The sequence below is a fragment of the Sphaerodactylus townsendi genome, linkage group LG12 (genome assembly GCF_021028975.2).
Source record: "Sphaerodactylus townsendi isolate TG3544 linkage group LG12, MPM_Stown_v2.3, whole genome shotgun sequence".
NCBI lineage: Eukaryota > Metazoa > Chordata > Lepidosauria > Squamata > Sphaerodactylidae > Sphaerodactylus > Sphaerodactylus townsendi.
In genome coordinates this window covers 36,459,008-36,486,989 of record NC_059436.1, presented here as the reverse complement: position 1 = coordinate 36,486,989, position 27,982 = coordinate 36,459,008, and the positions used below count along the sequence as shown (strand labels likewise).

General features: G+C 45.8%; 1 protein-coding gene across 2 annotated transcripts; it reads left to right on the top strand.

Annotated features, from left to right (window-relative positions):
• The first annotated feature begins 219 nt into the window (after positions 1–219).
• On the top strand, positions 220–27,982 carry LOC125441921 (discoidin domain-containing receptor 2-like). Of its 2 annotated transcripts, none has more exons than XM_048512948.1 (17): positions 220–456; positions 5,396–5,549; positions 7,489–7,591; positions 8,429–8,657; positions 9,954–10,101; positions 10,526–10,631; positions 12,110–12,296; positions 13,478–13,724; positions 14,167–14,265; positions 14,945–15,105; positions 16,933–17,128; positions 17,598–17,842; positions 19,247–19,368; positions 20,807–21,004; positions 22,653–22,887; positions 24,394–24,543; positions 25,801–27,982. In XM_048512948.1, the coding sequence occupies exons 2-17, from the start codon at positions 5,483–5,485 to the stop codon at positions 25,939–25,941; spliced, it is 2,634 nt and encodes an 877-aa protein (XP_048368905.1). In that variant the 5' UTR covers positions 220–456; positions 5,396–5,482; the 3' UTR covers positions 25,942–27,982. The 2 variants fall into 2 exon arrangements, with proteins under 2 accessions (XP_048368905.1, XP_048368904.1); XM_048512947.1 differs by having other exon boundaries at positions 14,164–14,265.

Genomic DNA, 27,982 nt, shown 5'->3' with positions numbered 1-27,982 from the left:
TCTCTGGCCCTTGTTTTCTGAAGCTGCCTTTGTGTTGTGGTTTGCCTTGTTTGCATGCAATGTCTGGCCTCTGTCCAGACAGGCCTGGCCCAAGCGCCAGAGAAGCTGCTCCTTGCCAGAGGGGCTGGAGCAAGGGCTGGAGGGGAGGGGATGAAGAAAGGAAGGAGGAGGGAGGCGAAGGAGACAACAGCCCTGCCTCAAAAAATCTGCTCTTTTCCATGGCCTCCGTCAGGGGTTGCCATAGGAACTGTAGTGACAAAAGCAAGGGAGTCTCCAGGGCCTATGTGGAGGGACGGAGCAGAGGAGGAGTTTCAGAAAGTTTGAGCTGATCTGCTGCTGCTGGAAAAGTTGCTTGTGAGGGGAAGGGATGTTGGGAAGCTGAGCGCAGCTGGATCCATGGCGGTAGAGAGGCTGGGATCACCATGGTGGAGGTGACGGAGAGGCTAGGCTGGGCAGGTAGGGCCTTTCTTTCCCGGGGTGCCCTCTTTGCGCTTTTCTTGTGGTCCTCCTTTCTGTGTGCGCGCGTGCAAGCATGTCTGAGTGCTTTATTTATTTCTTTTTCTAAAGACAATGTTGGCAGCTTGCCGGGGCTTCTCGAACCACAGGGCCTGGCCTAGCTTCTTGCGCCTTCTTGTCATGCTGCTCAGGAGGGGACTCAGTGGGGCGTCCTGGCGACAGGAAACAGGCGTGGGCAGGAGGGAGGCCAGAAGGGGCTTACAAGCGCCTTTCCCTCCCTTGTGGCCTAAGTAAAGGCAGGGGACATCAACTTTGACTCGGTTTGCTGTTAGCTGGGAAGGGAAGGGGTCTGACTTTCTCAAGTACAAAAATGTGCAGGAAATGTACAGGAATTCACAGTGTTTGCTCAAAGGAGGGGGGAAATGTGCCTATATTATTTCAGCAAAAATCTACAGTGTTACTATCATGAAAGCATTCCCCATGAGACATGTGCTAACAGTGCACAATAAATGGGAAATAAATATATGATACATGTGCAACCAAAAAAGAATGATGCGCTTTGTGACTCAGGAAGCTGGCTAGGAAGGGCCTGGTGCATGACAGACACCCTCGCCTCCCCCCCCCGCCAACCCCCCCCCCCATGTGTACAATTATGGGAGAACAAGAAAAAGAGGATGTATTTCCCTCCTCCCTCAGGCTTTGGAAGAGGTGACATGAATAACTTTGTTTCCCTGCCTGTCTTTTGGAAAATGCAGCCACCCCGAAACAGATTGTGGGGTAATGACAATGGCCATTCCATTCTGAATCCTGTTGGGGACTATGACCTTTTGCATCGGTTTTGGTTCATGAGGTGGAAAACCAAGCGGTTTTCTCTCATAGCAGTAAAAACAAAAGTAATTAGTTAAAGGTTCGGTGATTCCCTACCCTTCATGCTCTCCGCCTTGGCTGTCAGCAAGAAAGGTGGACTGTAACTTAATAAACTCTAAAATCAGCAGGCTGGCTAGGCCTGCCTTGTGACAGGACTGGCCTTGAGTGATGGGGTCATGTGGATTAGAACATAGGTGTTGAACTTGCGGCCCTGCAGATGTTATGAACTACAATTCCCATCATCCCCTGCCAGCGTCATGCTGTAGTCCATAACATCTGGAACTGTAGTCCATAACATCTGGAGGGCCGCAAGTTCGACACCTATGGATTAGAAGGTAGAGCCTACCTATCTACTTGCCTGAATGTACACCCCACACATTATTCTGCTGTAACATTTTTCTCACTTTTGGTTTATGTAGATGTTGTTATAGTGTTCTTTACTATTTGGACACCAGATCCCACAAATGTTGCCAATCTTTATCCTTTATCTTTATCCTGTTAGAGTACAATCTTGAACCGTTCAGGTAGATGGCCATCTAGTTAACTAGGCATGGAAGAAGGGTAGTGCATAGATAGAGCTCTTTATCAAAGTATAGACTTTGTAAGCGTTCCTGAAATTGACTGCTTCTAAGTCCCCGATATTTGTTGTTTCTAACGCCTGTTTGTTAACTTCATGGGACTCTCCTAGCAGTCAAGTATGGAGCATGATGCAGGCACTAAATATTGAGCTGCTTGAGGGAAGGAGGGGTTTGGATATTTTATACTTGGGGGCGGGGCCTGGTGGTTTGGATGTTTCCAGCATCGGATTCGAGTCCAAGGAGTTGGATCCCACTGCTGGAGCAGCTTGACCCAAGGTTATGTGACAGAAAGTATGTGATTATACATGAATGTACAAGCGTTTAGTTTATTACTGTTATTGTTTTATCCTATCCTTCCTCCAAACTGCTCACAGTGGAAAACATTATTTACTCATGTTGTTTTAAATCTCATAACCATTCTGTACAGCAGGCTAGGTCACGAAATTGAGAGATCACAGGGTACGGAGGCAGGGGGGCTGAGAACAGAAAAAGTGGCGGGAAAGGGAACATAAGGGACAGTTTGTGGGTACACAAAATGCAGATTTGCCTATTTTTGACTTTTGGGGGTGGATGGGTATTTTGCTTATTTTAGTTGTTTATTGCATCTCTTTACTTGAATGTAGAGTGTTATATTTTGACAGTGAATATCGACAGTGGCTCAGGACTGGATGACGGTCCAGCCGAGATAAAAGTGGGAGAGAAGAAAGGACAATGACCTTTTAGATGGGGGTCGAACAACCCTTTCACAGGAGTCTGCCTAAGACCATCAGAAAACACATATTTCCGATGGTCTTAGGAACCGAGACACAAATAATTTTATGTTGGGGGGTCACCACAACATGAGGAACTGTATTAAAGGGTTGCGGCATTAGGAAGGTTGAGAACCACTGTTTTAGACAGACTGCAAAAAACGTGAAAGAGAGGAAGAATGCAGGACCTGGTCGGGAGAATCTAATCGACTAACAAAAAGCTTTGGAGACGGGAGCAGAAGGCTGGCAGATGTTGCAGGGCCTCAGCAATGCATTTCCTCCTTTCTGTTGAGAACTCATCTTGGAGAAGGGTGGCAGGAATCCTGTGCATTTTGCCTGGCATCAAAAGGGTGGATTGTGGGTGCTTTTCACCCCAAGGTTGAAGCCAGCTGTTTTGGCTCCTTCCTTCCTTCCTTCCTTCCTTCCTTCCTTCCTTCCTTCCTTCCTTCCTTCCTTCCTTCCTTCCTTCCTTCCTTCCTTCCTTCCTTCCTTCCTTCCTTCCTTCCTTCCTTCCCATCCCACCACCTCTTTTTCAGCATAGATGGCTCTCCAGGCCAAGGCAAAATTTCTATTCCTCCAATGACTGTAACAGGGCTTTTTTTTTTGAAGTATGGATGCTGCCAGCTGTTAGCAATTAGCAACTGGATCCGCCCTGGGCCCAGCAAGGAGAGATTAACGCTTTCCTGTCTCTACATCAGGTCATAGGCTGAGAGCTTTGGTCTCTTTTGCTGTTACCCTGCTGCCTGTGCTTGGGCAGAGGGGAGAGTTTGGAAAGAAGAGTCGCCATTGCAGTAAAATGTGTGCATTTGGGAGGGAGAGAGAGAGAAAAACCATATCCAGCTAAACTGGTCTGGTAGATCTTGTTCCTAATGTTTCGTCTGCATCTGTGGCTGGGATCTTCAGAAGCGTATCACAGAGCACGCTTCTCTCTGTGATACACCTCTGAAGATGCCAGCCACAGATGCAGGCGAAACGTTAGGAACAAGATCTACCAGACCACGGCTACACAGCCCGGAAAACCCACAACACAACAACCAGTTGAGTCTGGCCATAAAAGCCTTCAACAATACATTATCCAGCTAAATTTCCCCCAGTATATGCTGAGTTTTAAAATTGCTGTGGACTGGCATCAAGCGCATCCATATTGTCTAAAGAGATATTCCAATGGACTCCACAGTGCTAACCTGTACCTGTTGCAACCATTTCTTTTTACCAAGGGGTTATGCTAAAGGAAATGACAGAAAATGATTATAAGAATGCAGTGATTCTCTGCAGAATGATTGGGGAAGCATAAAGCAATGCCCATGCATTCCTGTAGGCATTCAGAAGAAACTAATGCATTCCATTAGTCATTATTATGCATATTATGTGCCATCAAGTTGCTTCTGACTTATGGTGACTCTATGAATGAATTACCTCCAAAATATGCTATCATTAACAGCCTTGTTGAGGTCTATATCCTGTCTCAGCGAAAGATAAAAGCACAGTCAGAAGTTGATCAGTGGAAGTAGCGTGCTTCTCACTGAAAAATATTCCCTTGAGGGAATGGTTAGAGGTGGCTTTGGAGGGCTGGTGGCAGGCCTAGTGGACCAGCAAGCAGCTTGATGTATGCCCAGCATGGTCTTGGGGGTGGAGGATTGGAGGGAGCTTTGGAGGGCTGGTGGTGGTGGGCCCAGCGGGGCAGTGAGTGACTTGCCATGTGCCTGGTGTGATCTTGGGGGTGGGAGTGTGGGTTGGAGAAGGCTTTGAAGGGCTGGTGGCAGACACGACGGGGCAATGAGCAGCTTGCTATGTGCCTGGTGTGGTCTTTTGGGCAAGGGTAGATGGTTGGAGGGGGATTTGGAGGGCTGGTGGCATGCCCGGCAGGGCAGTGAGTGTCTTGTTGTGTGCCCAGCATGGTCTTTGGGGCAAGGGGGGTGGGCTTGGTTGATATGGTGCCGGACACTAGGACCCAAGCTGAGCATTCTATGAAAAAAAGAGGGTCCAGAAAATGGAGGCTGATTAATTCTCAATTGAGCTTCTATCTTTCGGTGAGAAACGGTATAGTAATTTGCAAACTTGAGGCCCATATTAGTCAATCTGTCTCATGTAGAGTCTTCATGTAGAGTCTGGTATTTTTCTACCACTTTTAATTTTTCCTACTGTTGCTTTCTTTTCCAGTGAGTCTTGTCTTCTCATGATGTGATGAAAATATGATAGCCTCAGTTGAGTTTTATCTTCTTGGGAGAATTCAGGCTTGATTCAATCCACAGCCTACCTATCTGTCTTTTTTGGCAGTCCATGGTACCCACAGAATCTTCATTCAACCCCACATTTCAATTTTCTTTTTGTCAACCTTCTTCACTGCCAACTTTTCATCCATACTTAGTAATGGGGAATGTTATAGTATGAATAATCTTGATCTTGGTCTCCAGTAACAGTTCCTTTAATATTGGTCATTTCTTTTAATGTGACACATTTTATAGAACGTGAACTTATTGTACAATTGCTGTTTTAGGTGCCTTGTTAAAATATTGCTGGTTAATGGCTTTCCAACCAAGCTGTTATTTCCCATGAAAAAAATGTACTGGGTGTACTGATTTATAGATATTTTAATGTCTTCTCTAATTGGACCATACATTTTGTGGGTCAGCTAGAATAATTTCTGGGTAGCCAATTTTCTTTGAACCTTATGAAGCCACACAGACAAATCTAACCTAGAAATCTCTCCAAACCAAACCAGATCTTTCTCTCTGTCTCTTTCAGACATTTGAATGGCATCAACTGGCCACCACGGAGCACAGCCCGACTAACTCGCGGGCTGTGGGGAAAACTCTTCCCACATCTCCAAGGATGCTCTGTTTGCCAGTCCTACTGCTGGTTGGGATCTCCTGTTGCTCCAGCTCAGAAGTGAATCTTGGTAAGAGACTATTAGTGCACCATTAAACTGTTGGGTAGATTCTCGCCCTGGTTTTATGCCCCAGTATCCAGATGTTTTTCCTATATATCAGGTAGTCCTTGTAGCTACCTGCTCCCCCGTTCCAACTGCTATGGAGTTTTTTTTACCCAAATGTGCATGCTTGAGGGAAAAATGGCTACCTTTTAAAAACAAAATGGGTGTTTACAAGCAGTGGGTGTCCCTTTTCACTGGGTTTGGGCAGGGCTGTGAAGAAACATAGCACCACTACTCAGAGAGATCTAAGCAGAAACTTGGGCAGGGGGCTAAAGGGAGAGACACAGCAAGCCTGCAGACTATGGCCCCTTCCTCACGTGCAGAATAATGCACTTTCAATGCACTTTGCAGCTGGATTTTACTGTGTGGTATAGCGAAATCCACCTACAAACAATTGTGAAAATGGATTGAAAGTGCATTATTCTGCATGTGCGGAAGGGGCCTACCTTTGAAGATACAAGAAGTGCCTGCTGTTAGTGAAAAGCTAAGAGTGTTGAGTACTGGGAAGATGTAACTGGATTCCATTGCTGACAAATTTCTTTGTGCTTTCAAGATTCTCTGCGTAAAATGTTTATTGTATTATTTATTTGACTTACTCTGGAAAATGCACCAAAAAAGCATCATTTTTACAATGATTATCTTTTTATATCGATATATCAATATTACAATATAATAACAAACATTGCAATACTAGGTTCTGGTGGGTTTTCCAGGCTGTGTGGACACACAGCCCCGATAACCCACCAGAACCAGTTGAATCCAGCCGTGAAAGCCTTCGATAATACACTGCAATAATACATTTTAAAAGATTACTTGCCCACCACCTACCCACTGTTTCCATTCTCTGGCAGGGAGGAAGGGGGCAGTAATGGCAGGGTGCAGACCCCCTGGAATGTGATCCACCTTTTGGAACACTCTCCCAATTCCCAATCATCACTTTCCTGTGCTACGGGAACTATTTTGTGCCTTGTTTGTTCCAACACGTAGAAGTCAGCAGGAGGAGGGGGGTCAGGGGCAGTAAACAGGCATTGGAAAAGCAATCTGGCAGGAGGAAGCAGGAAGGAGTATCACAACTGGGAGTGGGAAGGGGAGAGGCATATACCGCAGGGCAAGGGTGGGTGGGATGAAGCCAGGTAGGCTTACGATGGGCAGAGGGAAGCTGTCCAGGGCAAAGTTGTGCTCACCGGCAAATCTCCCCTGCTCTGGCAGCAAAGAAAATTAAAGTTGCACTTAAGGTGATGTCACTTGGGCTCTTTCCGCACGGGCAGAATAGAGCGTCCCAGGGACGGCAAAAAAGCCATCCCTGGGGAGGCGTTCGCATAGCAGTGCTCGCAGTGCCCAAGTGGCACGGAAACGCCCCTTTTGAACCTCGCTCCATGAGTGAGGTTTTTCAAAAGGAGTGCCTTCCAGCCGCTGCCATGTGAACGGCAGCGGCTGGAAGGCGCTGTTTCCCTCCCACCTTCCCAAGCCGGCTTACCTGCTCCTGCTGGCTCCCGTCACGTTGCGGAGGTCAGGGGACATGCCCCCCTGACCTCTGTCTCCAGCGCCATTGCTCTGGCCAGGGGCGGCATGTCCCCTAGCCTCCACAATGCGACGGGAGCCAGTAGGAGAAGGTAAGCCGGTTGGGGAAGGCACAGCCTGTGTGAAGGCTGTGCCTTCCCCTTCGCCCCTACCGGGACCGTCTGTGCGAACAGTCCCAGGGAGGTGCGTCGGCATTGTTTATGCTGACGCACCCCCACACAGTGCCCATGCGGAAAGGGCCTTGGTGTAGGGAGAATGGGAATTGAAAGTGGGGCTCAGTGAAATACATCTGTACAGGTAATCTTGCCCTAATGGACATTTGCCCCTGCTGTGCGCCAGACACCTTGTGAATAATGGGCCTTTGTGTCAACCTTCCTTTCCTTAGCAATATGCCGATACTCTTTGGGGATGCACGAAGGAACAATCCAAGATGAGGATATCACAGCGTCCAGCCAGTGGTATGACTCTACAGGACCACAGTATGCACGGTAAGCAGGCACAGTTGTGGGACTTGCCTCTGAAAAGAAGTAGACTCTGGGTTGGATTCAGCAATAATTTCTACGAATGGAAAGGATTTCCTTCCTCAAAACAGGGCCTTTTTGGTTCTCTCATCCTGGGGAAATGTCTGAAATGCTCCCCAAAATTCTGCTTTTGAGGAACAGGGAAATCCTCAGTGAAGTCAGCGTTCTGAGGTTGAGAGGCACAGATGGAAATCAGTAAAAATGAATCTCTTCACTCCTATATATCACTTACTATAATTTTACAAATGTCAATTTCTTCCTATATTCTTACAGATTTTTATTAAAATCTTTCTGTTAATTTTATATCCTGAAAAAAGACCAAAAAAAAAAAAAAGAGAGACCATTTCCATTTGAAGAAAGAGAGCTTCTTTCTGATGTGCCCTGAAACAAATTCCCATTTGCTATGACTGGGAACTTGGCAGGGGGCTTAGAAAAAATAACTTGAGAAAGCTATTACTGTTTTAAGGAAAGCCTTCGTTAAGCATGTAAACACTTCTGAATTTGCAAAGGGGTTGTGTAGACGTTTCTGATAGTTCTGGGGATGTCAACAGTAATTTTTCTGACGCCCTGCAAGAAAAACGGTGGGCTCTCTTAGCAAAAAAGTCTGACTACCATCCTGGTTGAGAACAGGCAATACTGAGCATGATTAGCCAGAATAAGGAAGATGCCAATGTTCATTACATAGTCTTTATAAAGCTTCACGTTCAGTGAGGTTTTGTATCCTCTGTTTCCTTCCACATCTTTGGGGTGCAGAGTTTTTTGCCTTTGTTTATCTCTCTCTCTCTCTCTTTGTATCACACTCAGGTTGCTAAGGGAGGAAGGAGATGGGGCCTGGTGTCCAGCTGGCCTCCTACAACCGGAGGATGTGCAGTTTCTCCAGATAGATCTGCATAAACTCTACTTCATCACGCTAGTGGGAACGCAGGGGCGGCACGCTCGAGCCACCGGGAAGGAATTTGCCCGAGCTTACCGGATCGACTATAGCCGCAACGGAGAGCGCTGGCTGTCTTGGAAGGACCGCCAGAACAGGCAGGTGGGTGAGAAATAGTTGAAGCATCTTTGAAGAAGAAGGCAAACAAGGCTACTAAAGTTACTTGTTTGCATGGCAGTGTTAGCAGCTTGCCTGTCTGCAGTGTACTAATTCAAGTAGTTTCTGGCATATCAGCAGCCTGACAGTAGAAAGGAATGCATTTTTCTAGCCCTGCCCCCCGCCCCTTCATCCCAAAAACTTCCTGTGTTGCTGAATTGGAGGCAATCGTTCAGCTTGCTGTAGGCAAAGGCAAGGAGTTATTTTCAAGTCTGCACAATAGGATAGAGGCTAAGATTAAAAACATGATATGTGCTTCTGAAGGATTTAATCAGATCACGACAGAGTGTCAGCATGAGGCTTATCAGTGGTATGTGAGTACCACAGTAAGTGTAATTTTTTAATATCTCAAAAGAATCTTTTATCTGTGTTGTCAAAATGCTTTGTAGGGATAGTGTTTAATTTTGAATAAGAGGATACTGCTGTGCATAGGGCTTATGTAGGCATTCTGTCACCTGACCTAGGACGGAAGCCATCTTCCTTCCAGTGGTTAAGAACAGGTGGATTGTAATCTGGAGAACTGGGTTTGATTCCCCATTCCTCCAACTGAGTGGCGGAGGCTTATCTGGTGAACCAGATGTGTTCTACACTCGAACATTCCTGCTGGGTGACCTTGGGCTAGTCAAAGTTCTTCAGAACTCTTTCATCCCCACCTACTTCACCAGGTGTCTGTTGTGGGGAGAGAAAGGGAAAGGAGTTTGTAAGCCACCTTGAGTCTCCTTACAGCAGAGAAAGATGGAGTATAAATCCAAACTCCTCCTCTTCCTCCTCCTCCTTAATCTCAAAGTCGGCTAAGGGAGAGGTAATACTCAGCGGTAAAGATAATGTCTGTTTCTTTAAAAGAAGGGTACAGCTATCTGATATTTGTTGTTGCCTTTGGAAAATGCAACATAGGAAAAGATTTGAATAGGTGCCCTAAAGGAATCTCTTGAAAGGTTTGCCTTTGAAATATTGGTCCTCCTTGCAGAACTGACTGTTGTCCAAAATCTTTGGTATCTGGGATTAGGGTAATGACAAGGGCTGTTGGGACCATGGGAGAATGTCCTAAGAAGACTTACAGCCATACCGCTCAACTAAATTCAAGTTCATTAGCATCTTAAAGACCAATTTTTGGGATGTAAACTTTCGAGAATCAAAGCTCACTTTGTCAGATAGTATACCAGCTGTATTGGTCTTACATCTTTATTTTAACCTAGCTAAGCTTTGAGTGGGCGGAATCTTGCAGTGACTCCTCTGTTCTAGGTGATTCAAGGTAACACTGACACTTACGAAGTTGTCCTGAAAGATCTGCGTCCGCCTGTTATCGCCCGCTACATCCGAGTGATCCCAGTGACCGAGCAGCCCATGACTGTCTGCATGCGAGTGGAGCTCTATGGCTGCGTTTGGTTTGGTAAGAGCCCACGGGCAGCAGAAGGCTGGCTCCTTTCCTCTCTGTGGTTCACACCAGCTTGCTGGAGGAAGGAGCTCTTGCCATCACTACTATAGATAGCTAGAATGTGGTATTGCAGCTAATAGTTCAGCAGAGATCACATAGTGTCCTCAGTCTCAGCAATTCATAATTTGGGTACAGATCTGCTACCAGGTTACTCAGTCTTCCTGACTGGCTTGAAAACCTGCTTGTTTCCCACCTGGATGGCACCAGCTTGCATCTAAACCATGTCTCCTAACAAGTGCCTGGAGTCTCCTGGTAGCACAGGGACAGAAGAGATGGAAAGAAGAACCTGGCCCCATCCTTGGCTGCTTCCTGCTCAGAGTGACTCACATGAGCAAAGGGACTGGGATTTTCTCACTGACGCCCAAATCTTCTCTTCCAGATGGTTTGGAGTCATACAGCATGCCGGAGGGAGGCATGATTGCAGCTCCTGGCCACCCAATTGTTTACCTGAATGACTCAACCTATGATGGTTACCAAGAACGCAAGTAAGAGGGGCCTGGGGAGGAGGGAAGAAGAGACATCTCACCTCACTTGTTCATCTATCATGCTTCTTAGATTGTGCCAATTCCACTCAAATATTAGATTGAATACAGAGAGAGAGATTGCAAACACAATGGTCCCTTCCGCACATGCAGAAGAATGCACTTTCAATCCACTTTCACAATTGTTTGCAAGTGGATTTTGCTATTCCGCACAGTAGAATCCAGCTGCAAAGTGTATTAAAAGTGGATTGTAAGTGGATTATTCTGCATGTGCAGAAGGGGCCAATATTTGCAGAGTAATAGTACCAGTTTGGACGTGTTCTTACCCTCTCCATGTCCATATCATTTTCTTATCAGTGTTTAGGTCTTGGGGGTGGGGGGGGGGTGGGCAAAGATTCTGCAAAGTGCAGTGATTAGCGCTGTTGATGTTACTCAGACAGCTTCACTCTGCTAATCTTCAGACAGTTTTGCTACCTGGAGACTCCTTATGGTTGAGAAAAGTGGGGTATAAATCCAAACTCGTTCTTCTTAATGCAACATTTGAAAAAAAATATTTGAGGCCCAACTGAGGGCAAGAATGGCCCAACATGGCCCAACTGAGGGCCCAACATGGCCCAACTGAGGGCAAGAATGAACCAGCATTTGATTTGTTGGCACGTACATCTCTCTTGGATATTGCAAAACTGGACAGAAATGAAGCTTATTCTGTTGGTAAAATGTCTTGTGTGCCTTATCCCTTAAAGGGCTAGAGTCTTAATTTTTTTCCTCTTCATGAAAACTGAATATTCAGTAAAGGAATCTGGAGTATCATGGGGGCAGAGTCAAATCTTCACCATCAGAAAACAGTTCTCAGGATTGATAATCATGCATTTGTAATCACGCATTGAATTATGCAGTCACTGCTCACACTTTTTCTATCCATAGCATAAGTTACTTGCATGGCATACTGATTTGACATGGATCTCCTAGTCTCCTTCTCCTATGTCACTTCTGTATGGAATGTGGGAGTGGCTTGGAGCACTGCAAATTGCAGTGTGGTGTCTGTCAATAATGCGTGAAAACTACAAAAATAACTATGGAACAACCTGGTGCTGCTGTACCTCAATGGAAATGTGCTGGCTAGCAGATCACTTCCACTTCCACTTGTGCATTAAGTGCCCCACATTCAAGCAAAACACATAAATGAAAAGTAGGATTAAAAAACCTTGCCGATCCATGGCTACACTCCGGCCCCTTGCAGAATAATGCATTTTCAATCCACTTTCACAATTGTTTGCAAATAGATTTTGCTATTTTGCACAGGAAAACCCAGCTGCAAAAGGCCTTGAAAGTGCATTATTCTGCATGTGTGGAAGGGGCCTCAGAATTGTGGGCAAGATATACACATTGCTTCCATGGCCTTTAAAAACTTATTGCGAATACCAGGCCTCCATGTAGTGATGCTTCTTGGCAGTATGTAATTGTTAAAGGTCTCTCCCCAGGCTTTTGCATGGTGGTTTGGGCCAGCTGACCGATGGAGTTCTGGGCCTGGATGATTTTACCAAGAGCCATGAGTACCGTGTGTGGCCAGGCTATGACTACGTTGGCTGGAGAAACGACAGCTTTAGTGGTGGTGCTGTGGAAATGGAGTTCCAGTTTGACCGGCCAAGGAACTTCACCTCTATGAAGGTAAAGCCCTTGCAGTCCTTTGTGGGTTCATTAAGGAGCTATGCAGGCTACCTTTCTGCTCCTAGGCATTTGAGAAAGCTCACAATAAATAGGAAACTCACAGTGTAATCCTAAACAGAGTTAACACTCGTTGAAGCCAGTGAGTTTAAAATAAGGTGACCAGCCGTCCCGATTTTCGCGGGACACTCACGGTTTTGCACAATGTGTCCCGCGTCCCGCCGGGCTTTGGCATTGTCCCGATTAGGCAATGTGCTCCTGCGGCCGCAGTGCCTTCTGGGGCGCTTCCCTGTTTCCTGATGGGGAGCGCCGCCGCAAAAGGCAGTGTGCTCATGCGGGTGCGCGCGCACGCCCTGCTTTTTAATAGTAGAAATCTGGTCACCTTAGTTTAAAAGATGATAACCAGTGGTGGGATCCAAAAATTTTAATAACAGGTTCCGATGGTGGTGGGATTCAAACAGTGGCGCCGCCGCATACATGCACCTCCAGTCCCTATTGGGCAGGGAGGTAGCTTTAGTAACCCCTTCTCGGCATTCAGAAAAAATTAGTAACCACTTCTAGAGAAGTGGTGAGAACTGGTTGGATCCCACCTCTGATGATAACTATATTTAGGATTGTACTTTAACTGTGCAATATGAAGAATACTTTCCTGGGAGTCAGCCCCATTGAATAGATCTGATTAGGTTCTAATGTGACTCTAATGTTCACATCTTGTCCGCTTTATGCTTGCAGACTTGGGTGTGGTTTTTTTGTTTGTTCTTTTGGCTTTTGACTTTGGAAAGTGCATTAAAATTTCTGCACATGGCATATATATAAGTTGCGAAAAAGAAACAAGAGGTTCATTAACCACCCCTGTGCAAATGTAATGTGAAAGTGAACCAAATATAGCGGCAGTATTCACCTGAAAAAGAAAAAGAAGGGCTTGATTGGCTTGTGCCTCAGAAAGACCTTTCTCTGCCTGAGACCTTGGGAAGTTTCTGGCAGTCAGAGAGTTCAGTGCTGAGCTAGAGGGACCATTGGTCTTGCTTGTTATAAGATAGCTGAATGTATTCAAAGGTGGGGTGCAACCACAGAAAAGGCCCTCATTAATGAGGACTGATTTCTTACGCCTTCCTTTTCTGCAAGAGGAAGAGCACAGAGAACACCCATTGTATCTTTCTCTCCCCCTACTTTTTTCCTTTCAGGTCCACTGCAATAACATGTTTTCCAAGGGAGTGAAGATCTTTCAGAGGGTAGAGTGCTTCTTTAAGCCACGGTTGATTGCAGAGTGGGAGTCTGAGCCTGTGGGTGTGGACACTGTCTTGGATGATAAAAATCCCAGTGCACGGTATGTGACTGTCCCCCTCAACCACCGTGTGGGCAAAGCCATCCTCTGCCACTTCTACTTTGCTGATACCTGGATGATGATCAGTGAAATCTCCTTCCAATCAGGTGAGCAGAAGAAAGCAAAGGATCAGAACAGGGACTCAGGCAGGGATGTAATGGGGACTTTCCTCTGTGAGCTGGTTTTGTTGTGGCAGGGTTTGAATTATTTGTGGTTGTACTAAGTGCTGAGAGATGGCAGAGTGAAAATTCCCCAGTAGAAGCTGATAGGCAAAGGCACAGCAGAGATGCAGCTGGCAAACTCTTCTGAAGAGGCTGGTTAAATGAAAAAGAACCTGTAATTAAATTAAATTTATCAAAACATCCAAACGGTTCACTTGCAACACAAAGTAGAAATTACAGCATAGACCTTCCCATTGGCAGTCCTTTGGAGACAGAGGTACTTGCCTTTGGGTGACCTTGCCTTAACAAACTTGTCCTGGCTCCGCTCAGTGTGGAATGTCCAAGCCACGAATGATAGGCTAACATTACTCTTTTGTTTCTCTAGCAGACATGGATGCTGTCGACCCCACTGTGGTCACTGTGGCTTTAAGCACAACAATGGAAGTGTTCTTACTGGAGAAACCCAACGTGACGGAGGGGACTTGGGGTAAGAAAGGGACTCAGGGCCACAGCCAAAGCACGATAAGCAAACTTGCTGTCAAAGGAATAGAGCACCATTCCTAGGCAGACAGGCAAAATCATTTGTGGCTTCTCAGTTTAGAAAAAGTGGGGGGAATGCATTCCAGAGGGGATGATTGTGTCAGCTTCCTACATAAAAAACAAAGAGACGTCTTGTGGTAACCTTAACAACGAATGGGTATACTGTGGCAGAATACCACAATAATTCTGCAAGCCTTTAAGGTGCCACAAAACTCCTGTTGTTGGGTGTTGAAGATAAGAATGAGACTGGTTTTATATAAAGTAACATCCTATGGAAGCCTCAAACACTCCTTTATCCAAAGGAAATTGAACAGTGCAGTTCTCAGCAGATTTACACCCTTCTAAGTCCGTTGAAGTCAGTGGCCTTTGAAGGGTGGAACTCGAGGACTGCACTGTAAATCCCATAGCTCAGGGGTCTGCAACCTGCAGCTCTCCAGATGTTCATGGACTACAAATCCCATCAGCCCCTGCCAACATGGCCAATGCTGGCAGGGGCTGATGGGAATTGTAGCCCATGAACATCTGGAGAGCCGCAGGTTGCAGACCTCTGCCATAGCTCTTTCCCTGGAATATCTTGCTGCCTGGCTGCAGGAAATGCATCACAGTATCTTTGCTTGTCAATTCAGGAACCACCACATTGTTTGCCACAAGCCCCTGGATGGCACCCAAGACCGAGGAATCGAGCACCTCCAGCTTGGTTGGCTGTCTCGTGGCCATCATCTTGGTTCTCCTCATCATCATCATTGCCATCCTGTGGAGGCAGTACGCCCAGAAGCGGCTGGAGACGGTAATGTGCGTCCCACGGCATGCTGGCTCACTTGGGAGACCTCAGCCTCCTCCATCCCAAGCTTTGTTGCCCTTTCTCCAACAGGGAGAGGGATCAGCTAAGGGCAACTAGGTATTCCTGGGAGCCTGTTCATCAGGTGTATTTTTATTTGTTTATTTATTTTTATATTTATTCTCCGCCCTACCCCCAAAGGGCTCAGGGCGGCTTACAATGGCGTAGAGCCATTGTAGTTACCTGTAGGTTTCCTCCAAGGGGGTCAGGTGTGGGTGGCAGCTTAGGTCAGGAAAAAAAGAAACCAGAGGGGAAATGTTAACTGTTTCTAGGTGCTGCATCACTTCCCTGACTTGATCTGGACACCCGCCTAAAAGCAGTTTTGGTGAAACTTTAAAAGAAACACTGGGGATTCAGTGTATTGTCGAAGGCTTTCACAGCCGGATTCAACTGGTTGTAGTGGGTTTTCCAGGCTGTGTGGCCGTGGTCTGGTGGATCTTGTTCCTAACGTTTCGCCTGCATCTGTGGCTGGCATCTTCAGAGGTTAGGAGCAAGATCCACCAGACCACAGCCACACAGCCCGGAAAACCCACTACAACCAACTGGTGATTCAGTTTGATTTATTAATTTACAATCAGCAACCAACACGATCATTTCCATCTTGTCAAGATTAATATATAGTATATATAAAATACAAACTATAAAAGGCATGTACCAATTTTCCTTATCTGAACAGAAATGTATCTAATCTTTAAACTTAAATATCCAGAAATTCCGATCAAAATGTGTATTTAAAAACTAAATCGGCTTTCTGGTCTTACAGATCTGAACACAAAATCTCACAACCTGTCATTTGATGATCCCTTCTAGACAAAAGAATTTTCAAGTCTGGTTTTACTTGATTGGCCAGGAAACTTTACTAATAATGGACTAATAAGTTTCCTTGTGAATCTTGTTACAAAAAACAAAATTAAAATATGCTCTGAATCAGTATCACCTAGTGGGCAAGTGCAAAGTCTCTGTTCATAACTTTTTTTCTTAAATGTCCCTTCCCGCATAACAGAGGGCAATGCATTACAAGCGCAAAAGCCCTTCTAGCATTATTGGAATTTAAGAAATACAGATAAGCGGCTGGAACAGTAATATGCTTAGTATAATCAGGAACAATATCACTAGATGTATTCGATATATCCTATTGCCTTTCATTATCTATTATTCTCTGTCAAATAACCAATTTAGCCCTTTCAATTCCTAGATCTAATAGGGATCTAATAGGACTTGAGGAAAGGGTCTATTTTCTAAAGGGAGTTTAGAACAGTCCTTTGCCAAATTGATTGGAAATGAGCTTGCAATATTAATGGAAACAGCCCTTGAGGATTTAGCCTACCTGAAAGTCACTTTACAACTGACAAAATAAATAATCTGGCCTCTACCGTTATCATACCGGTCTCCTCAGTCCTCAGGCTACAAGAAGATGATACAAACAATGAAAACAAACAACAAGTCCTTTAATTAAAGCCTGTGGTTAAAAAAATGTTATTGCCTGGTACCTACAGGAGAGTAGGGCAGGCAACAGGCTAGCCGCAATTTCAAAGGCGATATACCACCACTGAAAAATCCTTGTCCTGTCACAGAACTCTAGGATAATGTGTGGTTTGTTTCTTTCTAAAATAAAGCAACAAAGATCAAGAGGAGACTTGAATCTAGGGAGCCTTAAATCCACTACCTTCTGAGCCTACAAGATGGCCAAAAGTAATTTCTGCTGTCTTACTACCTCTCTGTGCAGCCTATTGTGTTTTGCACAGGCCTTCACCAATATTCTTCTTCACTCCCTAGGCTCCTCGGCGAATCCTGGAAGAAGACGCCACTGTCCGATTGTCCTTCTACAGCTCCAGGATTGTTGGTGGTCAGACACAGATCCACCAGACTAACCCCACCTATGAAAGGGTCTTCCCCTTGGACCTGGAATATCACCAGCCCACGACCCTGCTCCAGAAACTGCCTGAGCTCTCCCAAAGTGCTGAGGACTCAGGTAGGAAGTGCTCGACAATAGGACAATACAGCTCAGGGAACATGGACCTATAAAGTCCACCTCAATATTTCTCCTAGGGTTTAATCCTTAGAATAACAAGAACATAGACACAGAGTTTTGAGGCTTTTTTATAGCAGCAGGAACAAATTAGGAAAAAGCAGCTTTGTCCATGACTGGTTCCAGGTTTCAGGAGACCCTGGACAGGACCAGTCCTTCCTGCCCTCTTCTGCCCCACCACCAGGCTCTACTCACAACCTCATGCCCTCCCTCCCACCCATCCTCATACCTCCCACCTTCCTGTGTATACTTCCCCTGCCTTCTTGCAAGACTTCCTGTCATCCATCATGTTAGGACATGGCAACAAGTCATCTGCGCAGAGGTAATAATTACTGGTCATGACATGTTGATGTTGACAGTGGCACCTGAGGGTTGTCTAAGACTAAGTCAAGTCTTCCTTTGGCTCTTTCAGCCTGCAGTGGCGATTACGCCGAGCCCGATCTTACCAAATGCACACCTCACCAAGGCTTCCAGAATAATGTCCCACACTACGCTGAAACGGATATTGTCAGCCTGCAGGGTGTGACAGGCAACAACACCTACGCTGTGCCGGCCATCACTGTCGACTCCTTGACCAAGAAGGACATCTCTGTGGCTGAGTTCCCGAGGCAGCAGCTGCAGCTGAAGGAGAAGCTGGGGGAAGGGCAGTTTGGGGAGGTAGGTATCCTCTTCCAAAAATGGACTGGCCCAGGCCAAAAGACTGCTAAGAAAAGCCAATCAGCTGACAGGAGTTGGTATCCTGCCATCTGCTGGCCAACCCACTGGATGAATGGTATTTTGCAGACATATCTATTGAAATCACAATATGATCATCTCTTCAGACGGAATCCAGTTTTCTCCAAGGGCCTAATCATACATTTCTCTGTTTCCAGTTCCTAGAATCTACTCTGCATCTTGTGAAATAGTCAGGTGCTGGGAGATCTGTATTGAAACTTAATTCTAAGACTCATGCAGACCTGATTCGGATCAGGACATAAGAACATAAGAACATAAGAACTAGCCTGCTGGATCAGACCAGAGTCCATCTAGTCCAGCATTCTGCTACTCGCAGTGGCCCACCAGGTGCCTTTGGGAGCTCACATGCAGGATGTGAAAGCAATGGCCTTCTGCTGCTGCTGCTCCTGAGCACCTGGTCTGCTAAGGCATTAGCAATCTGAGATCAAGGAGGATCAAGATTGGTAGCCATAGATTGACTTCTCCTCCATAAATCTGTCCAAGCCCTTTTTAAAGCTATCCAGGTTAGTGGCCATCACCACCTCCTGTGGCAGCATATTCCAAACACCAATCACACGTTGCGTGAAGAAGTGTTTCCTTTTATTAGTCCTAATTCTTCCCCCCAGCATTTTCAATGAATGCCCCCTGGTTCTAGTATTGTGAGAAAGAGAGAAAAATTTCTCTCTGTCAACATTTTCTACCCCATGCATAATTTTATAGACTTCAATCATATCCCCCCTCAGACGTCTCCTCTCCACCGGACCACCTGAGGATAGAGGGCTTGGGCCTCTGTACTGTTTTCCCAACCTGAAACAGCCAAAGAAGGTTGCTATTTGCCTTCCTGGGGAAACTTATCCGTGGCTTATTAGAAAATACATGTAAACAAGGCATATAGTGACATGTTGGAATCAGGTCAGATCAGAAGAAAGGGAGCAAGGGAGACAGCTGAGATTTCCAGTGGTTGGAAGATGGTGTTCCTTGTTTCCTGCCCCATGACTAGCAAACACAGAATAAACTCAAGCAAGAGAAGTAAATTGGGCAAATGTCAGCTGGCTTTGGAATTCACCTTTCCATATAGCAGAATTTGCCTACTGATGAAGCCCTGCCTGTTAATGAACTAGAAAATGATTCTGAGATAATTTTGAGCTCCTGCTGAGATTTCCCAATCCCAGGCCTCATAGCTTGGTCTGCCTCTTCAATTATTCTTAGAACACGAGACCAGGTAGATTGCAATTGACTTCATTCTGCTCCCAACCAGCCAGTATGTGTGTGGGTTCCCCAGAATGTGTGAGAAGCCTTCCCCTCCCTGGATCTGTCTGACCTTGCTCCATGGCCTCTCTTTTGCAGGTCCATCTGTGTGAAGCGGATGGTCTTCTAGAATTCCTGGGTCGGGGCTCTGCAGAGGCCTCCAGCAGGGCAGTCTTAGTAGCTGTAAAGATGCTCAGAGCCAACGTCACCAAGACAGCCAGGTGAGCTCAAACTGTGATACCAGTCCAAAAAAAAAGATCTGCCATTGGCTGACAAAGTCTTATGGAGATTTGATTGGCATTAACATAATGGTGATGCTTAGTTAAGACAACCCTGCTTTTAATATCAGAACAAGAGGGCCCTCCAATATGAGACTAGTGGAGAGACAAATCTCAGTTAAGATTTATTGTGCGCTTTTGTACATGAAAAGAGTTGTACATCAACTCACAGAAAGTGAGTGTATGGAATTCAGGGACTTTTTGGCAATTGTGTGTGAATGCTGACAATATGATAGGCATGCTTGTTTTGACTGTTTCTGAATGCTCAGATATATCTCAATGAATGCTGATAGTCTGCCAGTTCAGTTGTATACATCCAAATTCTATTTCCAGTATTCACAAAAATCCATCTGGGATTAATTCCCACACAAATATTAATCCTCACCCAGGTGTTGGATGTTCACTGAAATTAATTTATTTGCTTTTCTGTGTTTATTCTGTTTCACTTTTCAACCAGAAATTGGTTCAGGGGAACCAAAAATTAAAATGACAATTTTTATGCAGATAGGGGGATTCTCCACTGGAGCTCGATCCAGTCATGGTAGAAGCCTTCCACAGTCAACTTCTTTATCAGTGCCTGTAGGTCACCTACTGGGAGAATTAACTATCCACAATTCTCCCAGTAGCACATGGTTGCCACTTTGCATGAAGAGGACAATGTGTGCTTTTCCAAACTCTGATACACGTGAATGCCTGCCCATAGCAAACCTGGGGTTTTGATTGCATGTACCATAGCTAGAAATGTGTGTGTTGCCTCAATCAAACAAAATATTGTGCCCTTGAGATCACATGTTGTGAATTCTGCCGATGTATAAGCTAGGCAACAAAAAACTTCATGCTTGCAAAGGACTGGAGAGGTATTAGATTGCTTTCTGTCCTTTTCCTGACATCCTTGTCAATGGTGGTTTGAAGCTACACTGAAGGAATCCTGTTGGCCCATGACGAATCCAAAAAAATAACTCAATGAAATACTTTTTTTATGAGGGCCAAACAAAATGACACAATTCATTGTGCAAGCTTTCAAGCCTATTAAAATTATTCACCAGGCTGAATGTTACAGAAATGTAAAAACATGAAGGAAAAAACTTATTTCCCAGATTAAGATCTTACTATCTTGTCTTGCCAGCCTTTTGTGTTCGATACTCACAGGCCTATAGACTCTCATTTAAGGACTGCAGGGTTTAGATAACAGCAGTTGTACTTTGGGAGGAAAAAAACAACTCCTAGCAGGTTATCTCTTCTGAAAAAAAACAGAGTCTAGCAAGAGCCAAGAATCACCCAAAAACCAGTATTTGTCTGTTTTACCTGTCTGTATTTGGGTTTGGGTTATTTTAGAGCAGGATTATGAGAGTCTCACTGTATGTTCTCTTACCTTTCCAAGGAACGATTTTCTAAAGGAAATCAAGATCATGTCCCGGCTAAAGGACCCAAATATCATCCGCCTCCTTGGTGTGTGTGTACGGGACGATCCGTTGTGTATGATCACCGAGTATATGGAGAATGGGGATCTTCACCAGTTCCTGTTGCAGAGGCAGAGCACAAGCACCTTCACGCTCTCCAATAACATTCCCTGTGTCAGGTGACCAAAAGGAAAGGGATGGGGGTGTGGTCAGAGAAGAGCAAGCGGTTCAGAGAGAAGGGCTGGTAGCCATGATCTATGATTTTGCACCTGAACATTCATATCCATGGCTGACTTATGGAACTCACTGTCGTAAGATATTGCAACGTCCATTAGCACAGTAGGTTTCTAAAAAGGCTTAGATAATATTGTATTGTCGAAGGCTTTCGCAGCCAGAATCAACTGCCTGTTGTGGGATTTCCAGGCTGTGCGGATGTGGTCTGGTAGTTTTTGCTCCTAACATTTTGTCTGCATCTATGGCTGGCATCTTCAGAAGCATGTCATGGTGAGATGTGTTTCTCTCTGTGGCATCTTACACATCTTACTATGACATGCCTCTGAAGATGCCAGCCATAGATGTGGGCAAAATATTAGGAGCCAAAACCATCAGGCTACGGCCAAAAAGCCTGGGAAACGCACAACAGCAGCTTAGATACATTCTTGGAAGATTGGCCTGTCCTCAGGTATTAGTCATAATAGCTAAGAATTGACCCTCTGTGTTCAGAGGCTCCCTGCCCTTTCAGTTTGAGATCTTTTTAGCAGAAAATTCCAGGGATCGAACCTGTCACCTTTTGCATGCCATCTCTATGACAAACCCCACTGCAATGAACCTGACCTCATGGTCATGTCCCTCATGCAAGCTCTCCTCCTCCTCCTCCTCCTCCTCCTCCTCCTTGTCCTCCTCCTCCTCCTTGTCCTCCTTGTCCTCCACCTCCTCCTCCTCCTCCTCCTCCTCCTCCTCCTCCTCCTCCTCCTCCTCCTCCTCCTCCTCCTCCTCCTTCTCCTTCTCCTTCTCCTTCTCCTTCTCCTTCTCCTTCTTCTTCTTCTTCTTCTTCTTCTTCTTCTTCTTCTTCTTCTTCTTCTTCTTCTTCTTCTTCTTCTTCACTTTGACTCTTTGGAAATGTGATTCCCTCATTAGGGGAAAATGACGCAGTCTTGGATAATTTACAGTGCACTCCTAAGCAGTTATTCCAGTATATGTTTACTGATATGCAAGACATCACTATCAGTCTCATTTGGGGGGCAAAGTTTGAGTTTCCACATGTAAGAAATTATACATTCTGGGAATACATAGGGTGGGTCTCGAGTCCCCACCTTGTGTGCCAGTCAGACGTGAGTTGCTGGTTCTGCTCAGTTCCCACATTTTGTTTGTTTGTTTGTTTGTTCAATTTATATCTCACCCTTTCCTGACAAGTGGGGTTGAGGGCAGCTTCCAACAAGACAAAACAATACGACAATTAAACCTATAAAGGCATTAAAATCCCAATAATAAAAACTGAATGGCACCAAACACTACAAGTGGCCCGATCATAAGGGAGGGACAAAGTTGATAAATAGGAGTACTACAAAATAAATAAGCGGAAGGACGAGGGAAGGGAGGCCAGCAAGATGGAAGCTGCCTCTGGCCTCAACCGTAAGCCTGGCAGTGCCTGACCTGCGTGGTGCCTGGTCCAGATGATGGCTGGGGCACACGCTGAAAGTTTTTCACTCTCCTCCCGTCACTGGCCCCTATTTTGCCACTTTGAACAGTCTGGGGGCTGGGGAGTGGCTTGGACTGGATGCCAAAGGATCTCACCGTCGACTGTCTGCATCTTGTTGTCTTTTTCAGCTGCCTCCACCTCCTGCTCATGGCTACCCAAATTGCCTCCGGCATGAAGTATTTGGCTTCCCTCAACTTTGTGCATCGAGACCTGGCTACGCGCAACTGCCTGGTTGGGAACAACTACACCATCAAGATTGCCGATTTTGGCATGAGCAGGAATCTGTACAGTGGCGATTACTACCGGATCCAAGGCAGGGCTGTGCTGCCCATTCGCTGGATGGCTTGGGAGAGTATCCTGCTGGTAAGAGGGTGGGGCAGTGGGCAGAAAGCCTCCTTTTGTCTGTGTAGGACCAAAGGGGCCATTGGATGCACTGATTGAGAATCTACATTTTAAAAGACACTGTACACAATGGTACTGTCCCTTGATTATATAGGTTAAAGTCCTTGGTGGATGGCAAGGAGAGTGGAGAAGAGTGTAAGAGGCAGAATCCTATCTAGACTGGAAACTTACATTGGTCTGATACTGCCTAAATATGGCTGTAATTTAGTGCTAGAGCACATGTTTTGCACATTGTTCAGGTTTATTTAGCCCAGGGGTCTGCAACCTGTGACTCTCCAGATGTTCATAGACTACAGAGGCTGATGGGATTTATAGTCCATGAACATCTGGAGAGCCGCAGGTTGCAGACCCCTGATTTAGTCTGAACAAAAGGCTTCAGGTTCAATCCTCAGTACTCCCAGCTAGAGGACCTGAGGTAGCAGGTATTGGAAATGATATTTCTGGGCTTACGGCTCCAAAGGTAGCAGGTATTGGAAATGATATTTCTGGGCTTACGGCCCCAAAGGGTTAGGGCCAGGCTAAAGAATACTGAGCCAGATAAACCAGTAGTCAGATTTATATAAGCCAAATACATGTGGGAAGGGCTGTGGCTCAGTGGTAGAGTGTTTGTTTGGCATGCAGAAGGTCCCAGGTTCAGTTCCCACACCTCAGTTAAAAGTATCAAGTGCCGTGAAAAACCTTTGCTTTAGACCCTGGAGAGCTGCTGCCAGTCTGGCTGATTATGCAGGAGGCCCCCATGGCCTGCTAGCAACCGAACCCCAGCACAGCAAATTTCCTTGTACTGAAAAAAAGGAAGTTGCCATGCAGAAGGAGTGAAAGTGGCACTCAGCAAACTTCCTTGTGCCGACGTACGAGGAAGTTGCCCTGCGCCTACTGCTGTTGCTCTCGACTTTCCCCGCAGAAAGCAAGAGTGCTCCAGGTGCCTGCCTGATGCTGTGGTGGGGTGGAGCAGAGGTCAGCTCCCCTGTCTGTAATCATCCTCTGAATAGAAAAGACTGGCCTTGATGGGCCTAAGGCAGGGGTCTGCAACCTGTGTCTCTCCAGATGTTCATGGACTACAATTCCCATCAGCCCCTGCCAGCATAGCCAATTGGCTATGCTGGCAGGGGCTGATGGGAATTGTAGTCCATGAACATCTGGAGAGCCGCAGGTTGCAGACCTGTGGCCTAAGGTCTGATTCAGTATGGGGCAGCTTCATAAATTCATGTGACACCGACTCCCCTAAAGAATTCTGGGAATTATGGTTTACAGGGAGTGTTGGGAATTTAAACTAGTTTATCTCTCTAGTTTAGATGTGTTTAGTTAGTTGTGAGAATCAACTAGTAGAAACTGGGCACCCCGTAGAGGATCTGTTTGCTCACGCTTTCTTTGCTAAGGTAGGATAAGATGACACCTGGCAGAACACCCAAACTGTGTTGAATCTTTGAATGCCTTTTAACCTCATGGCCTTCCTCTCCCTCCATGCAGGGCAAGTTCACCACAGCCAGTGATGTGTGGGCCTTTGGTGTGACTCTGTGGGAGATGTTCACGCTGTGTAAAGAGCAGCCCTACAGCTGGCTCTCAGATGAACAGGTCATTGAGAACACAGGGGAGTTCTTCCGGGACCAAGGCCGCCAGGTACAGGAAACATGCCCAGCAAAGTGATTCCAGTCAGAGCTGAAGCAACCCAAACAAGCTCTTCTCTTGGTTGTGGTGGGTTTTTCAGGTTGTGTGGCCGTGGTCGGGTGGCTCTTCTTGTTTTTGTTTTTTTCTGGCCATAGAGAATACTGTAATAGATTTTGAGAAGGGGTGTCAGAGCACTGTTGTAACTGGTGTCTGATCATCAAAATCTAACCAACAGATATCACATGACACAGCCTCATTCTGGGTTTAATTGGTAAAGAACTGTGATTGGCCAGTAAACCGAATATAAGGCTGCAGTGTAGTTAGGTCTGTGAAACACTTGTCTTCGCACTGCCTGGCGGAGCACTTTGTCGGTGTGAGCTATACTTATGAACGAATAAAAGTAGGACCGCTTCTATGAAGCTGAGCTGCTGTGTGCGTCTGACTTCCTACTGTGTTCCAGTGTATTGTGCTACTCTGCTACAGGGGCTTTTTTGCCCCATACCTTCACAACTGGCAACTAAAGATTTCCCTGGTGATGGGCTCCTGCGTAGCTGAAGAGACGGGAAGGAAGGGACCTGGTTGGTCATTTTCCCTTGTTTGCTACTTTGCATGACTCCTGCTTGCCACCATCCTAATGGCAGTCAACAGCACTCACAGGAGGAAGTTCAAGAAACACTAAGAACTTCAAAAGACTCCTTTTGGTCTGACCAAAGATTCCTTTAATCCGTCATCCCACATGGCCAATCAGATATCCCCCGCCGCCCACCTAAGGCCTGCAGACTGGGCATGGAGGCCAAAACCTCTCATGTTATCCCTGCCCCCCCCACCCCCCCGCCAAATTGTATTCAATGATACTCTGCTCTCAAGCATGGAGGTTCATTTCACTATAAAATGTGGTGGCCACTGAGAGATCTATTTTCCTCCATGAGTGTATCTAGCCTTTTTAACTTTTTGCAAGAACTTTTATAGCATGAATTCCCTCTATTCTGTTTCCAGTCTTTGCTGGCTTCTATGAGATTAACCAACCAGAGGACCCACCTGTCATAAACCTAATGTCCTGCAATGGCAATTCATATTTCAGAAATGTTGTTGGTTTCATAATTTTGAGAAGTAGGTTGGGTCAAGAGCGAGTGAACAGTGGGGATTTGTACTAGGGTTTCCCAGATCCTAACTCAACATTTTCACCACCATGTCCCCCTGGTTGTCTAGCTGAGCTTCCCTCACTCCCCCTTGTTTACTAATTCCTCATTCTTCTTCTCCCGTCCACAGGCTTATCTCTCTCAACCACTCCTGTGTCCAAATCTTGTGTTTTCCTTGATGATGAAGTGCTGGAGTCGAGATATCAAGGACCGCCCAGCATTCGAGGCTATCCACCTGTTTCTGGTGGAGCAAATGGACGGGAGCATTTGACTGGCTAAAAGAACCTGAGGAACATGGTAGAGGCCATGATAATGTCTGAGCTGCCTCTGCTTGGCCAATCCTTCCCCAGGTCTCAGGTGGGCTCTTTTTCCACAGTCCACGAGACCTGTTGGATTGCAGACAAACAGCTGAGGTCATTACCTCTTGGGATTCATCTGTAACGCTGGGTGAGATGCCATTTCACAATGTGATATACCCACAGAGGTTGTGCAGATGGCCACCATGACAGAAAAGAAGATGGCCACCACAACAGAAAAGAAGAATCATTCTTGTGGAGCTTTGTGTCCTTGGTCAGAATCCACCTAGGGTGAGTTCTCCTTGAAGGAGGCACCCGTGGAAGCTGCTGCCTCCCTCAGCCATCTGTGGTTGACTCCACAAGGCCAAGAAAGTGCCATCTCGTGGAATAATTTTGCATTCCATTTGGAAATACTGTGTGAGGATCTATACCTTTTTTTCTTCTTGGTCATCGTTAGGTGCCTCAAAAACACACTTGAGGAAATAAGAAACCCAGCCTCCCAGGAATTATCTCCCTTTTTGGAAGGAGTTTTGACTTTCTCCTAAAAGTCATTTTTGGCATCTCCTCCTTGCTGAGGGAAACCTACCAAGAGTTGCAAGGGGAAAGGTTGGGGGAGGGGGGGGGGTGCCATTTGTAGCAGCAAGACCCACCCAAAATAGCGTTGCAAGCTAACATCCTCCAGAACTTGGATGTTAGCAATGTGATGAGTGGGGCATGTGTGAATTTTTTCCACACTGGATTTTATCTCTCTCTCTTTTTTAAAAAATGAATGTTAATGATCTTAGGGAGGCCACTGGACCCAAGGACCTTCCATTCGCCTATAGTCAAGGGATTTTGGGGGGAGGGTTGGGATTTTGTAGGAGGAAATAGTTGACACTGTTACCTTGTGCTTGTGAACGTGTAGCCAAAATGGACTGATGTGCAATTCATCCTGTATCCTGGCCCTGCATTAAGAAGACTCCAAAGAGGAAAGGGGGGGGATCAGACATGGAGTCTCCAGCTATCAGCTTCATATTTATACAACCTGTTTTCTCCCTTGTTTAAAGAATGCACCTCTTATTACCTTGAATTTTTCCTCTTTCTTACTCTCTCATGTATATATCTCCGTGTTAAACCTTTTAGAAATATCTCTGGACCAAATCCTGTTCCAAAGGTGTTTCATAATCATGGAATTGGGTTTTAGGTGCACAGTCCTGCACAGCTGAGAGGTTCCCCTTTTTTTGGAGAAAAAGAAAACACCCAACAATCTCAGAAAAGGGAAGAGGTAGGGAAGGGTAGAGCTTGAAAGAATGTGTGTATGCAGAGTTCACAACAGTTCCAGTAGTCTATTCTGCCTCTCCACATTTTGCTCTCAGATGCAGAATACCTTACATCAGGTATATCTTTCAAGTAAGCTAGGCAGAGTTGTACATTGGGTACGCTAATCTGCTGTAGGTGATTGTGAGCAGTTGTGAGCCATTTCTGCACAGCACAAATAAAACGTCTTGCAGACATTTTGAGAAGAACTGTTTTGGGGGTTTTTTTGTCTGCATAGTACAGACAAAAAAGGTGTGGCCAGGGGAAGCAGTTACATTTTCCCACCTCCCCCCAGCCACTAGCTCTCACTTGTGTCCGCCATTTTCTTCTACTTGTAATTCTTCATCCTGTCTGTCATTTGCTGAAGGTTTCCTCTGCTTACAGCTTATCCACCTGCAATTTCACTGTTTAAAGTACATGAATAAAGTTAGTTTGGACTGGCAATCCTGTACGCATGTCGTTTTGCTTTTTGTTTCCTTGAGGAAGGTGACTTTGAAGCTACAGTGACACTGTGAGAATCTGCAGCATGCACATATTTTGAGTCATCGTAGCTTCGAAGAAAAACAACACGTGCACGGGATGGCCAGTCTAAACTAACTTTGTTCATGTACTTTATACAGTGAAATCGCAGGTGGATGAGCTGCACGCAGAGGAAACCTTTGTCGTAAACCTTCAGCAAATGGCAGGTGGGACGGAGAATCACAAGCAGGAGAAAATGGC

Excerpts from the sequence above, each read along its gene's own strand:
- LOC125441921 (XM_048512947.1), top strand. The coding sequence starts at position 5,483 with ATGCTCTGTTTGCCAGTCCTACTGCTGGTTGGGATCTCCTGTTGCTCC. Across the intron at positions 13,725-14,163 it reads TGAAATCTCCTTCCAATCAG|CAGACATGGATGCTGTCGAC; the intron begins GTGAGCAGAAGA and ends TTGTTTCTCTAG. Across the intron at positions 22,888-24,393 it reads CTTGGGAGAGTATCCTGCTG|GGCAAGTTCACCACAGCCAG; the intron begins GTAAGAGGGTGG and ends CCCTCCATGCAG.